The sequence below is a fragment of the Rattus norvegicus genome, chromosome 1 (genome assembly GCF_021556685.1).
Source record: "Rattus norvegicus strain SHRSP/BbbUtx chromosome 1, alternate assembly SHRSP_T2T, whole genome shotgun sequence".
NCBI lineage: Eukaryota > Metazoa > Chordata > Mammalia > Rodentia > Muridae > Rattus > Rattus norvegicus.
In genome coordinates, this window is record NC_141534.1 from 99,365,127 (window position 1) to 99,377,274 (window position 12,148).

At 44.8% G+C, this 12,148-nt stretch overlaps 1 protein-coding gene across 3 annotated transcripts in view; it reads right to left on the minus strand.

Annotated features, from left to right (window-relative positions):
- The window catches only part of Tdrd12 (tudor domain containing 12), a 72,430-nt gene that overhangs the window by 27,005 nt on the left and 33,277 nt on the right, over nt 1-12,148 (minus strand). Inside the window, exons 11-14 of one of the 3 annotated variants that reach the window (XM_087591902.1) lie at nt 9,502-9,582; nt 3,424-3,484; nt 2,982-3,089; nt 397-471 (exon numbers count right to left, since the gene is read on the minus strand). In XM_087591902.1, the coding sequence (XP_087448028.1) occupies nt 397-471; nt 2,982-3,089; nt 3,424-3,484; nt 9,502-9,582 (325 nt within the window). 3 annotated transcript variants of the gene reach the window in all.

Below are 12,148 nucleotides of genomic sequence, written 5' to 3' on the forward strand. Positions count from 1 at the left end.
ATTCCCTCTACCTATCACTAAAACCAGAATGTTTCAGAAGTCTGAGACCACAAGTATGCTTTCCCAAAAGGTATTGAATTCTCTGTGCTACCCTCCTTCCCAAAGCCCTGAGCTTCCAGCTGAGCTCAAGGGTCATGTGGCAGCTTCCTCCTTTGCCTGCAGCTCATGTGATCTTCATTCTTGACACTCTTGAGAAGAGACTTCAGTAGTTTCTGGACATGGGGTAGAGGAAGTACATTTTCTTGAGATTTTACAAACCTGAAAACCTATTTCTACCCACATAGCTCACTGAGAACCTAAGTATAGACCTCTTTGTAGGACTGGAATAACTAAATGCTCAAGCCCTAGGTCCCCAGAGCAGCTGGGTACAAGCCTGTGGTTATTCTGAAACTTGACCTCTGCAGGGATCACTTCTTCCATAGCAACTTTCATGACCTCTATATCTGAGTTCAGACGGGTCAAAGCCATGTGCTTATCCAAAGTCTGTTCATTTGTGCTAGTTAGGAACTGTCAACATCAACATGCGAATTCATGTCATTTGGGTCCACAAAATGTTCACTGTCCCTCCTCAGAGAACCTCTTGCCCTGTTCCTTTTCCTAGCAATCTAGTTTCAGACCTTAGTTAAACCTGAGTCTCGATTCTATGTTGCTCTCTCCGCTCACTTGCATTTCATACCTCACACCTACTACTTATAAAGATGCTTTTGTTACTTCTTACTCTTTGGTTTCTGAATGTTCCTGCCCTTCAACTTTGTGTGTGCTGAGAGGGTTTCATGTAACTCTAGCTGTCCATGAATTGTTCTTCCTGAGATTGCAGGTATAAACTACATCAGCAACCATTTAAAGTCTAAGTCCGGTCCTTTTCTTCTTGCACATTAAGCCATGAATCCACAGGGAACAGATCCAGCAGCTCAGCTCTTCTGTTAGCTCTCACAAAGTACTTCTCTGGCTAGACAGCTGGAGCCCCAGTTGAACCCTGTTGTTACATTCATCTTTGGCTTGCTTTCCCCTCATTTTCCTGTACATGTTTCAGGAACCAATCAGCTCTCTACAATGTATGTTCAATCAAGACACATACTGATTTTCTTGGCTTGTTTACAACACTGCCAGCAGCATGCCGAGAGGTTTGCTGTGGTAATGTTCACAGGGCGTTCCTTTTTAAACAGTACCCCTTCCCTTGACACTTTCAACACCAGCCTTGTTGTAGATTTGGATAGATGTGGTCACAGCACAGCTGCTTGCTTCCCCCAGGCCTGGAGAACATCAGTGAGTACAGCTTTCCCTTCACTGAAAGGGCTAGGGACACATCCAGCACGGAGCAAGGGTTCCTTCTCTCCCTTTGTGTTTGCCACTATGGTCAATTGTAACAAGATCCTGATCCAGCTGAAAGGAAGTTCCTGCACCTCAAAAGCAGAAATACAAAATGTTACTGTCAAACAGATGCAATATCTTCTTGTATTTATGGCAGTAGTTTCCTTGTTAGAAATCAAGTCTCATTGTGCTGCCCATGCTGACTCCAAAGTCCTGAGCTCAGGGAATCCTTGTGCCTCAGTCTCCCAAGTTGCTGGGAGTGCAGGCCCATAGCATTTCGCCTAGTGATGCCTACTTTCTAGCAGTCTCTACTCCCTGCATGGAGTTTGGTTTGGTTTCTCCTTTTTTAGGTGAAGGATTATCATCAGAATGTTTACAGTCGGCAGTTTGTTCACACTGAAGAGAGATACTGTCCTGACAAGCAGCTTAGACAGTGAGGCAAATCTTGTCATCATGGAACCTAACACAGCAGGAAGACAGGGTGGCAGGGTGAAAATGCCTGGAACAGTTTTAAGTAGTACCATGAAACATTCTCCAGAAAGTGACTCTAGTTATCCACCACTTAGAATAATACACACTGGTAGGGCACAATCAAGAAACAGACGAGATAAAAACCAAACCAAAACAAAACAAACAAACAAAAAAAAAGCTTTTAATCCCAGCATTTTGGAGGTAGAGGCTGGAGGATCTCTGTAAGTTCAAGGCCAGCCTGGTGTACAGAGTGAGTTTGAGGACAGCCAGAATAACACAGAGAAACCCGGTTTTGAGAAACAAGCAAACAAATCTAAAACAACAACAATAATCAACCAGCAGAGTGTGGCTGTTTACTTGTCCCCGTGTCCCTCCTGCCCTCTTAAGTCAGCCACTCTGCACCTGTCTACTATCTTTTACCCCGTAAAAGCTCCTCTCTACTCAAAACCTCACAATCTCTTCTCATTCTGTTCATTCTTATGCTTTGGCTTCTTATTATTCAAAAGCAAACCTTCGCCTTTTCTTTAAAATCAGGAAGGAAACACAAATATGTTTAACTGATTTACCAAGAGAAATCTCTAGGTTATAATGAAATTTTGAAAAGGATGGGCAAACAACTATTACAACTGTCCTAGAATGTGTTCTAACCTCCCTCCAAAGGCCTATCTGAAAATTTACTTCAGAACATCTGGGAGGTGGTGGCACATGCCTTTAATCCCAGCACTCAGGATGCAGAGGCAGGCAGATCTATCTGAGTTCGAGGCCAGACTGGTCTACAGAGTCAATTCCAGAACAGTCAGAGCTACACAGAGAGACTGTGTCAAAAAAAAAGAAAAGAAAAGTTACTTCAGAACAGGACCAACAGTTGCACAATGGGGTTTTGTATAAAATAGTTAATCTTCTGGGAAGTTAGTTAATCTAGACTTTATGACTACATGAGAAATAAATCACAAAAGATTTCAAGAGAACTTCAGAAGCAAGAATTATGCAATGTAGCCTTAGAAGTGTTTATTTAAAATTCTCCTATGAGGCTGGGGTATGGTTCAGCGATAAATGCACACCCAGGATGCACAAAGCCCATCGCTCGGATTCCATACCCATCGCTCTTAGAACGGAACAGACAAAGCAAAACAAAGTAACCCTCTGTGCTGGAAAAGGCTGGCATTTCCTCAGGAGTCTGGCTTTAAGAACACGTTCACCTTCTTCAGGTCTGCTGACAGAGGTGATTTATCCAGTGTGAGGCAGGGCTCGATCCTGTTCCGGAGCACCACACCAGGCTGCAATGTGCCCAGCTTCACCTTCTGCAACTAACCAACACAGACATTAGACAACAGCAGCCAGGTCTTCCTTACAAGGCGGCAGAGTATTAAGGGCTTTACCAAGAAGAAAACTGTTTTCTTGGAGATCATCATGTAAAAACCTAGAATACATGCTTCCTGGAAAACACTACGACCACCCAAACTAAAGACCATTTGTTCCCCTAATAAGACATAGGCACTGCACTATAGCAGTGAATCTCTGGATTCTGCAAAAACCAGGACTTGGGGAAAACCAATCTAAGGGAATCTGAAGGGAGAAAGGAGGCTTAATAACAATACTAGTTTCTCTTGTTTGCTCTTCTATCTTTAGAGTTTGTAATACCTGGTGCAGGTCAGAGATCTCATCAGCTCTCAAAGGATCAGGATTTAGAAACTGTAGTAATCTGTAAACAAGTTTAAAGGACAACTTAAAGAAAGAAGTAGCTTACATTTCCCCACTGAAATCCTATTTAACTCTTCCCCTGTGGAGGGAGACACAGTGGGAAAACACTGTGCTCTGTCTTGCTGGCTTCACTACCATGTGAGGATCAAGGAGGTCACACTAGTTTCCTGTTTTCCACTCGAAACCTGGGCTACCTCAATCACCAATGTCCTGCAGGGTTTAAAAGGAGCCCCAGTTAAAATCAGACCCACTGGTCCAATTATCACCTTTATTTTATAGTCAGAAATACCAGATGAGGAATTGTCTCTGCTAATGCAGAGAAGAAGTTATTTGAAAGCACTTTTCTTTATACCCAGACCAACTCACTCCTCAATATTGGTAAAGACTGCTGAGAGCAGCAAGGAAGTCACACCATTTCCTGCGATGGGAACTTGAGATGTGTGGTGGTCACATAGTGAACCACATTCTTTCCTGAAACACCATTCAAGCCTACAGACTTTTTTTGTGGTTGTTGTTTTTGTTTGGTTGGATTTTTGTTTTGTTTTGTTTTGTTTTCAGAACAGGGTTTCTCTCTGTAGCCTGGCTGGCCTGGAACTGGAAAAGTGACCAGGCTGGCCTCAAACTCACAGAGCTCTGCCTGCCTCTGCCTCCAGAGTGCTGAGATTAAAGGTGTGCACCAACACTGCCTGGCTGAGATTCTTTTTTTAATGCAAAAGCTCCAAGGCCTTGCTCTCTCTCAGCTGACGAATGAGAAAGTAAGTGTGCAGTGGACGCTCAGACTCATGCTGAGTGGAGACCACACATCAGGGAACTCTGCTTAGCTTACTAGGCCCTAGAACACAGCACAGAGAAAAGTCTCTGCCCTTAAGAAGTCAAAAAGAACAGGGAAAAAAAAAAAAAAAAAAAGAACCACAGCATCAAGAGCAGCAACGATACCTCCCAAAACGACTAGCACCATTAAGAAAACTGAAAGACGTCACATGTATGAAAAAGGACATGACACTATGGTTCATCTTAATTCTAACTTGATTGGTTTGAGAAAATCCTAGGACATTAATAAAGCACAACCTGGTGTGCCTAGGAAGGCATTAGGATGCAGTCAGCACATTCAACTGTAACTGAGGGTAGACGAACCCTAAACGTGGGTAATAATATCCTGTTGGCTGGAGGCTAGCTGGAACAAAAGCAGAGGCATACCAGCGCAGGTATGTGATCTCTCACCCTGTCTCTTAGCCACCGTAAGGTAAGCCATCCACTCACCTACACCCATACCAGATATCTTAACCTATTATCAAAGTAGTCCCCAGTACATCTGGCCTTAGTGTCAAAATCTTTCAAAATAATGCTACAGGAAGGCACTACCAACAGAACTGTGCAGCTCGTCTCACCTATGGCCAAGGTTGGCTGAGGAGGTTGGCAAGAGGTTTTAACTATGCTTTAGGCCCAACATAAAGTTCTCGGCATCTTCAGAGGCCCTCAGAGGAGCAGAGTAGGTTTCTAACTCAACACCCAAGAAATTCCTAAAGAGATCTGTTATACTGCAGCTCCTCACACACACTGGAGGAAAGCCGAAGACACAGGCAGTTATAGGGGAGTTGAAACAACAGGACCGAAGGAAGCTCCAGGACACAGAAGTTTGACAGGCAGATGAAACCAAAGGGAGTTCTCTGGGAACTCTCTCTTTTAAGAACACTCTTTCAATTCAGAAAGTAAACGGTTTCAGGGATCCCCTGAGATTGACAGATGTACCAGGCCCTCCTCCTCAGGAATGTGTAAGTAGTAGGATTGCTGAGAGACAGCCTCAAACAGCAACCCTGCTGCAAGATCAGAGAGAGCTGGGCTATCTGGAAAGAACGCTCTTCAACCTGCTGAGCTGCCTGCAGTCTTGCATGCGGTGCACTGCAGGATTCCAGGTTTTGGAAACTTGGCAATGCTGGGTTGGGCCTTTTGTGATTCAGCTGTCTTGAGTGATTATTGCTCAGGCAAGAGACCCCATTCAACTTACCAGGTTGCAAAGTTGTATTTTGTTAGTGTCTGTATTATGTCTGTTAGTTTCCTGGCTGAGGTAAATGGTCATTGGCCCATGCCTCCCCAGAAATAGTGCGTGGCCTACAACACTGCTGTATGGACCTCTGCTCTGCCTATGGATCCACATACTTCTATCACCCATTTCAAAAGAATGGGTGGCATGCAGTCCGGAATGGGTATGGTGGCCCACTATTGGGAGATGGAGTTATGTGAAGGACACAGGTCTAAGAAAGAAGCACAGTGGGTTGAACAGTGCCATTAGCATGACAGATAGGAAAGGAAGCCCTGGGCTCCAGCAGAAAAGCCTAGCTGGGTCCCTCAAAGGCAAGAATGCTGGAGGAAAGGGCGTCTTCCAGTCCTCCTTCACTCCTCTAACCACAAACCGTGCACATGGCTGCACAAGCCTTCAGACAGCGCTGCTGCTCTCAGGTACTCCTTTTCTGGTTATGGGGGATGGTAACTCGTGTTTCCACCACTGTCATAAAGCATTAGCCAAAAGCAACTTGGAGAGGAAATGGCTTATTTGGCTTACACATCCCAGGTCACAGTCCTTAGAGGGAAAGCAAGGCAGGAACCTAGAGGCATGAACTAAAGCAGCAATCATGAAGGTGCTGCTTGCTGACTTGCTGCATCTTCTTGATGGAGGCTGGCTCCTTGAGGATATACTCTTTGAAGACCTTGTACACTATTTCAAGCTCCAAGCTGTGTTGTCTGGCATCTCTTGGGTTGTTTTATGGTTTTTAAATAAGACTCTGTGACCTAGGAAGCATCTGTCACCCTAGTTCTTCCTCTTCAAAGGCAAGTCTGACTGATGTGAGCAGTGTCTCTCACTCTTCCAGGATTTCCACTGCCCCGGCTGTTTCTTGAGCACATGCAGTCCAAACCTCTGCCAGGAGTTGCTGAGGACTGGATGGCGCCCTTGTACTTTTCTTCTCTGAAATACAACTCAGCTTGGGCACAAGCCTGGCAATCTGTTGCTAAGTCTTCCTGGCTCACGCTCCATTTGGATGGCTTCTCATAAAGCTCCTCATACTGACTGTGGCCACCTTTTTCAAATTACACAGCTGCTTGATTGTAATAAAATTCAGTATGGTAGGGTCTAGTTCCTCGGCTCAATCCTAATGCTTCAGGGCCATTTCAGATCTTTCTTCTTGGTTATATCACTCCCTAACTCTTCTTTCCTTTAGTACCTCTTCTTACTCTACAGTACATCTTTTGACTTAGCCTTTTCTGAGAGGAAAGAGGGTTGGGGGATACTGTGGTTTCTCCCTCTTCATTTTTTATGCTCAGATGAACCCTGGGGAGTACATGGAGAATGGCCATGATCTGGTAATCTCACAGTCCAAGACTGGATGGCTTTGTAGTTTCTCTATTAGTAGGTAGGATCCCTGAGCAGTGTCCTCATACTGAAATCACATTCTGACTTTGGTATGGGTTAGACATGTTGAAGGGTATGTAAATTTCCTCTCCGCCAATCACCTTTCTCTCTGTGTTCTATAAGACCTTGTAAATTGAGAGTTATCTGCTTTTTCTTTATGTTTATGTGGTGTGTGCATGTGCGTGCTCGCAAATTTGTGTTTGTGTTTGAATTTGTGGGGAGGCGGAGATTGGGGACAAGAGTCATCTTTGAGGCATGATCTCTCAGTCAAACCCACAGCTCACCAATACAGGCAGTCCCAAAGCCAGCTTGCACCAGGGATTCCATTTCCATCTTTTGAGGCTAGAACTAAAGGAGCACTACTATGTCCATTCAGCATTTACATGTGTTCTGGAAATCTAGGTTTCTACACTCTTGCTTGCGTGGTAATTGCATTATTGCTCAAACATTTCCCCAACCCATTTTATGTATTAAAATCATTTTATAACTTTTAAAAATCATTTATGTACATGTATGTGCACACAAGTATACAGGTACAGTTTAGCAGACAACTGATAACAGTTGGTTTTCTCCTTCCACCATGGGAATCTTGGGGATGGATCCACTCAGGCTTGGCAGCAAGAAACTGATTGCTGAAACATCTCACCAGTCCTAAAGCCTTTAAAGATAGACATGTAGCAGGGTAGTGGTCTTTAATCCCAGAACTCAGGACACAGAGGCAGGAGGATCTCTGTGAGCTCCAGGCCAGCCTGGTATACAGAGTGAGTTCCAGGACAGCCAGAGCTGCATACAGCTACTCTGTCTCAAAAACACCAAACCAAAGCCCCATGTGTATTATTTTTCTTTATGCAGGGGTGAAAAAATCAAAGAACTACTTGAGGCAGTCAATCTTTCTTTCCATATGGGAGCTGGGGATTGAATTCATGATTAGTTTGGTGGCAAGCACCTTCACCCACTGAGCCATCTTGCCTGCCATTCTTTGTTTCAAGTCATCTTCACAGGGCTTAGCGACTCGATTTTTTCATGAATAGCCCTTGTTTCAGTTGGGTTTTAGGTCAAAGATACTGTAATAATCTCTGAAAGCCTTCTGGTAGTTTCCTTTCCTGGCAGAGGCTTCAGATGATTGCTACAGATAGAGTTCAGGGCTCAAGGGATCAATAACAGCCTCAGAGTAGCATGGGAAGTCATCACTGATGTCACTGGCACTCAGTGCCTCATTGCCATGCTGGATAGCTTTACGTCAACTTGACAAATGCTACATCTATCTAAAATGAGGGAACCGCAATTGAGAAAATGCCTTCATAAGATCTAGCTGTAGGATATTTTCTTAGTCAGGGATTCATAGGGGAGGACCCAACCCATTTTGGGGGTGCCACCCCTGGGCTGGTGGCCCTGGGTTCTGTAAGAACACAGGTTGAGCAATCAATCCATGGTGAGCAAGCAACTAAGCAGTACCCTCCCCAGTTCCCGGCATCAGCTCCTGCATCCAGGTAACAGCCCTGTTTGAATTCCTGTCCTGACGTCCTTCAGTGATGGACGGGAATGCTGAAGTATAGGAAGCCAAAGAAGCTGAACCCTTTCCTTCCCAGTTTGCTTTGGCCACACAACAGAAATCCTAACTAGGACACTGACTTTCTTCAGCTCCCTGGAATGTATGGCAGATGACAAACAACCACTGTATCTTTTTCCTTCAGTCAGGACTAAGCAAAGAGCACTTAGCAAGATAGTAGTAGGTAAGACAAGGCTTTATGAGGCATGAAAATAAAGAGTCTGTCATGGTTCACTCAATTATAACTTCAAACTAAATTATAATTTAAAAAATTCTTTGTTCCAAGGAAAATAGTCACTTATAATAGCAATTGTCAAGCAGGAGAGCTTCTCTGGGAGGGGTTGCCAGCATTAGAAGTATTAACCATCAGCCTCACTGTAAGCCCCACACCAGCCTTCAACATACTTGACTCCCATACACGGAGAGGCCTGTACTGGTCAGAGGCCACACAGGGCATGGTGGTTCTGAAAGGTGGCTAAGCAACCTGACAGTGATAAGAACAGTGGGAGAGCATGGACACAAACTATTGTAAGCTGTCAGTCTGGTAACTACAGAGCAGCCAATTACCCAGCTCTCACTGTTTAAGCTGGTAGCATCTAGCATTAAAAAAAAATCAGAAGCATGGGTATGAACCAGTTTTGTGAGTCAAACAAGCATAAAATAAAATTATTCTGCTGTTAGGAGGAGGTAGACCCATTTAACGTCAGAAAACTGGTAAGGAAAGCAAGCATCACCCACCAAAATCAACAGTCACAAGGTGTAAAAACTGCACCCAACAACATTCAAACACTGCCCACCTCACTGACAGAGTCAGGGTGAGGACGACCCCTTACCAGAACCAAGGTTTAACCCAACCCCACCCTGACATAGCTTAAAAACCATATAGGGGACTTCCTGAATATTTTCTGTTTTATGAGAATGGAGGTTTGAAGTCAACAACAATAGAGGTAAATTCTTGCTTATCATTTTATACAATTATATCAATAAACAATTCAAGTCAGGAAAAAAGAAACTAAGCAAATGAACTAATTCAGCCCAAACAAGCAAACAAACACAGCCTTACTTTACACAGCCATTCTTCTCGTCACAGTCTTTCTTTTCAGTCAACCGCAGTGGCTTCTCACTTGGCTTCTGGCTAAACACACTGGAAACCGGAACACATGAAAAGATTTATTCACAAGTTAACACAGGCAATCCTCACTGCTATTGGTTGCCCACCAGAACCTCGATGACAAGATCCTGCTGCTGAGAAAACCACGTGCTTCAGTTGTAAGACACTGAGAAATTGTTGGGGTCAGGGTCCTTTGAGGTCTGTATGCACTACTCACCCACCCCATGAAGCTTTCTGAGAGCTGGTAGCCTCAAGCCTTTAGCACAGCAGGAGTAGTTGCTAAAGAAATAAAAACAGAAACCAAACAACAAAAACCAAAAAAACAAAACAATAACAACAAAACAACAACAACCAAAAAAGCAAAACAAAACAAACAAACAAACAAAAACCCAACAAACCAAAAGAAAAATCCCCCAAACTCAAGCAGAGTGAAATCCCTGGTGGAAAGAAGCCAGAAAGCAACAGGCACCCTCCAAAGTCTGCTGCTGAAGAAACCAGGAATGGCCAGCAGTTTCCTTATCAGTTCCCTATCCCTGCAAAGGCAGAGGCCTGGGTACCTGTCTTCTCCATCAGTGAGCTGGGGTTTCAATCCCAGAGTTGCCTAGGATCTTACAGAGAAAGAGAAGCCTCCAGGGCCTAGCCCCAGGGGCTCCTGTTCCCTTATGGGTCAGAAGCCAGAAGACTTCAGAGCCCAGTTCCTACCTGGCTCACTCATTAGTCTGTCCTCAAGACTTGCAGGGGACAGGCTGAATGAAGCTGCAACTCTGAGCTCACTCAGCCAGCTCTCAGCACCTCTAACACTCACTCGCTCTGCAGGGCTGTGGAAGGAAGGTTTCCCTGAAGCTGCTTTCAGCTTCCAAGACCCACAGCTTCAGATTCCAGCCAGTCCAAACCTCAGATCTGTAGCTTCAGAGATTCCTGGCCGTAAGACCTGCTATTCCAGAGACCTGATGCAGACAGAAGACTGGTCCTCCTGCTACTCCTGACCTGCAGACTTCCTCTGCCAAGGGGCTGCTCTCAGCGAGCATCCCAAGGCTCTCTGGAAGCCTCAGAGTTGTAATACTTATCCCAACTGCAATGTCTCTTGGCTAGCATCTCTTGCTACTGACAGTTTAAATGTTTTATTTAAATCTGACATGGCACTCTGTTTTACATTGTTTTCTCCTGTTTAAGGAAGTTAGTCGTAAACTGACAAAGTACCTCCCTGTATTTTATATTTTTGCCATCTCCCTACTCTATCCTTGGAGGAGTATTTGACAAAAGAACAATTCCCTCTCACTGCTTCAAAATAAGGCTGCGACTGGGCTGCAAACTTTTATCCAAATTGTTGAACCCACAAAGATAACTATTTTCTGGGGAAATTTTAAAATAGTAGCCGTAAGGAAGCCCTTAATCTACCCGAACATTACTGTGAGAACAGAGGCTAAACTAACTGTGAAATCATGCGTGGGCTGGCCAGTGCTACTGGAACTACTTTAGTTCTACTATTAGAAACTGCCTGAGTACCAAAGCAACCAAGGGGTAAGTAACAAACAAAATTCTGGAGATTTCTTGGTCTTTTCCCTTCCACTATCAGGCTGAGGGTAGACTAGATGCTAAACTGCACAGCAAATGTAGATTCTCAAAACTTCTGATCAAGACTCCTCTGGCATGGATGACATTAGCTGAAATATCCCACAAAGCGGAGGGAGAACCTGTCAAGACCACATCCAGAGGTGAGGCATGGCCCCCAGGTTGAGGGATGGGGCCACCCACCCATCTCCAAAATTTTAACACAGAAGTGCTCCTGTCTAAAGGAAATACAGGGACAAAGAGTGGAGCAGAGACTGAAGGAAAGGCCATCCAGAGACTGTCCCACCTGGGGATCCATCCCACATGTAGCCAACAAATCAAGACACTATTGCTGACGCCTGGAAGAGCTTGCTGACAGGAGCCTGGTACAGCTGTCTGAGAGGCTCTGCCAGATCCCGACCAACACAGATGCAGATGCTCGAGGCCAACCATCTGACTGCTCACAGGGACCCAACGGGGAAGTTAAGGAAGGACTGAGGAGCTGAAGGGGCCCTATCTGGCATCACTGGGAGGGGAGGCCCTTGGTCCTGTGAAGGCTTGATGCCCCAGAGTAGAGGAATGCTAAGGCAGTGAGACAGGAGTGGGTGGGTGGGTAAGAGGGGTTGGGATAGAAGGGAAACCAGGGAAGGTGATAACATTTGAAATGTAATTAATAAAATATTCAATTAAAAAAAAGACTCCCCGGCATGTCAAAGAAATGAGAGGCAAGGCACTTCAGCCTAAATATGAGGAATTCTTGTTTTCTTTCGGTCTCTGTTTTCTTCTGGTCCTGCCCAAGACCATATTCAATCTCAGTAATTCCAACCCTGCAGCTATCAGCAATGTGTCCTAAATTACAGAAGAAAATTCATCAGTGAACTCAGAGGAAACGGTGAGCCTGTGATCCATGTAAAGGGGAGTCTCTACCCTCTTATTCCTGCTGCTCATCTGTTCCCTAAGTGGCCCAAACAAAACACACAGCAGATTTTCCCAGAATCCCCGTCTAGCCTGGCAGATGTGGAAGAAGAGTACCTGGGATGCTGAGTGT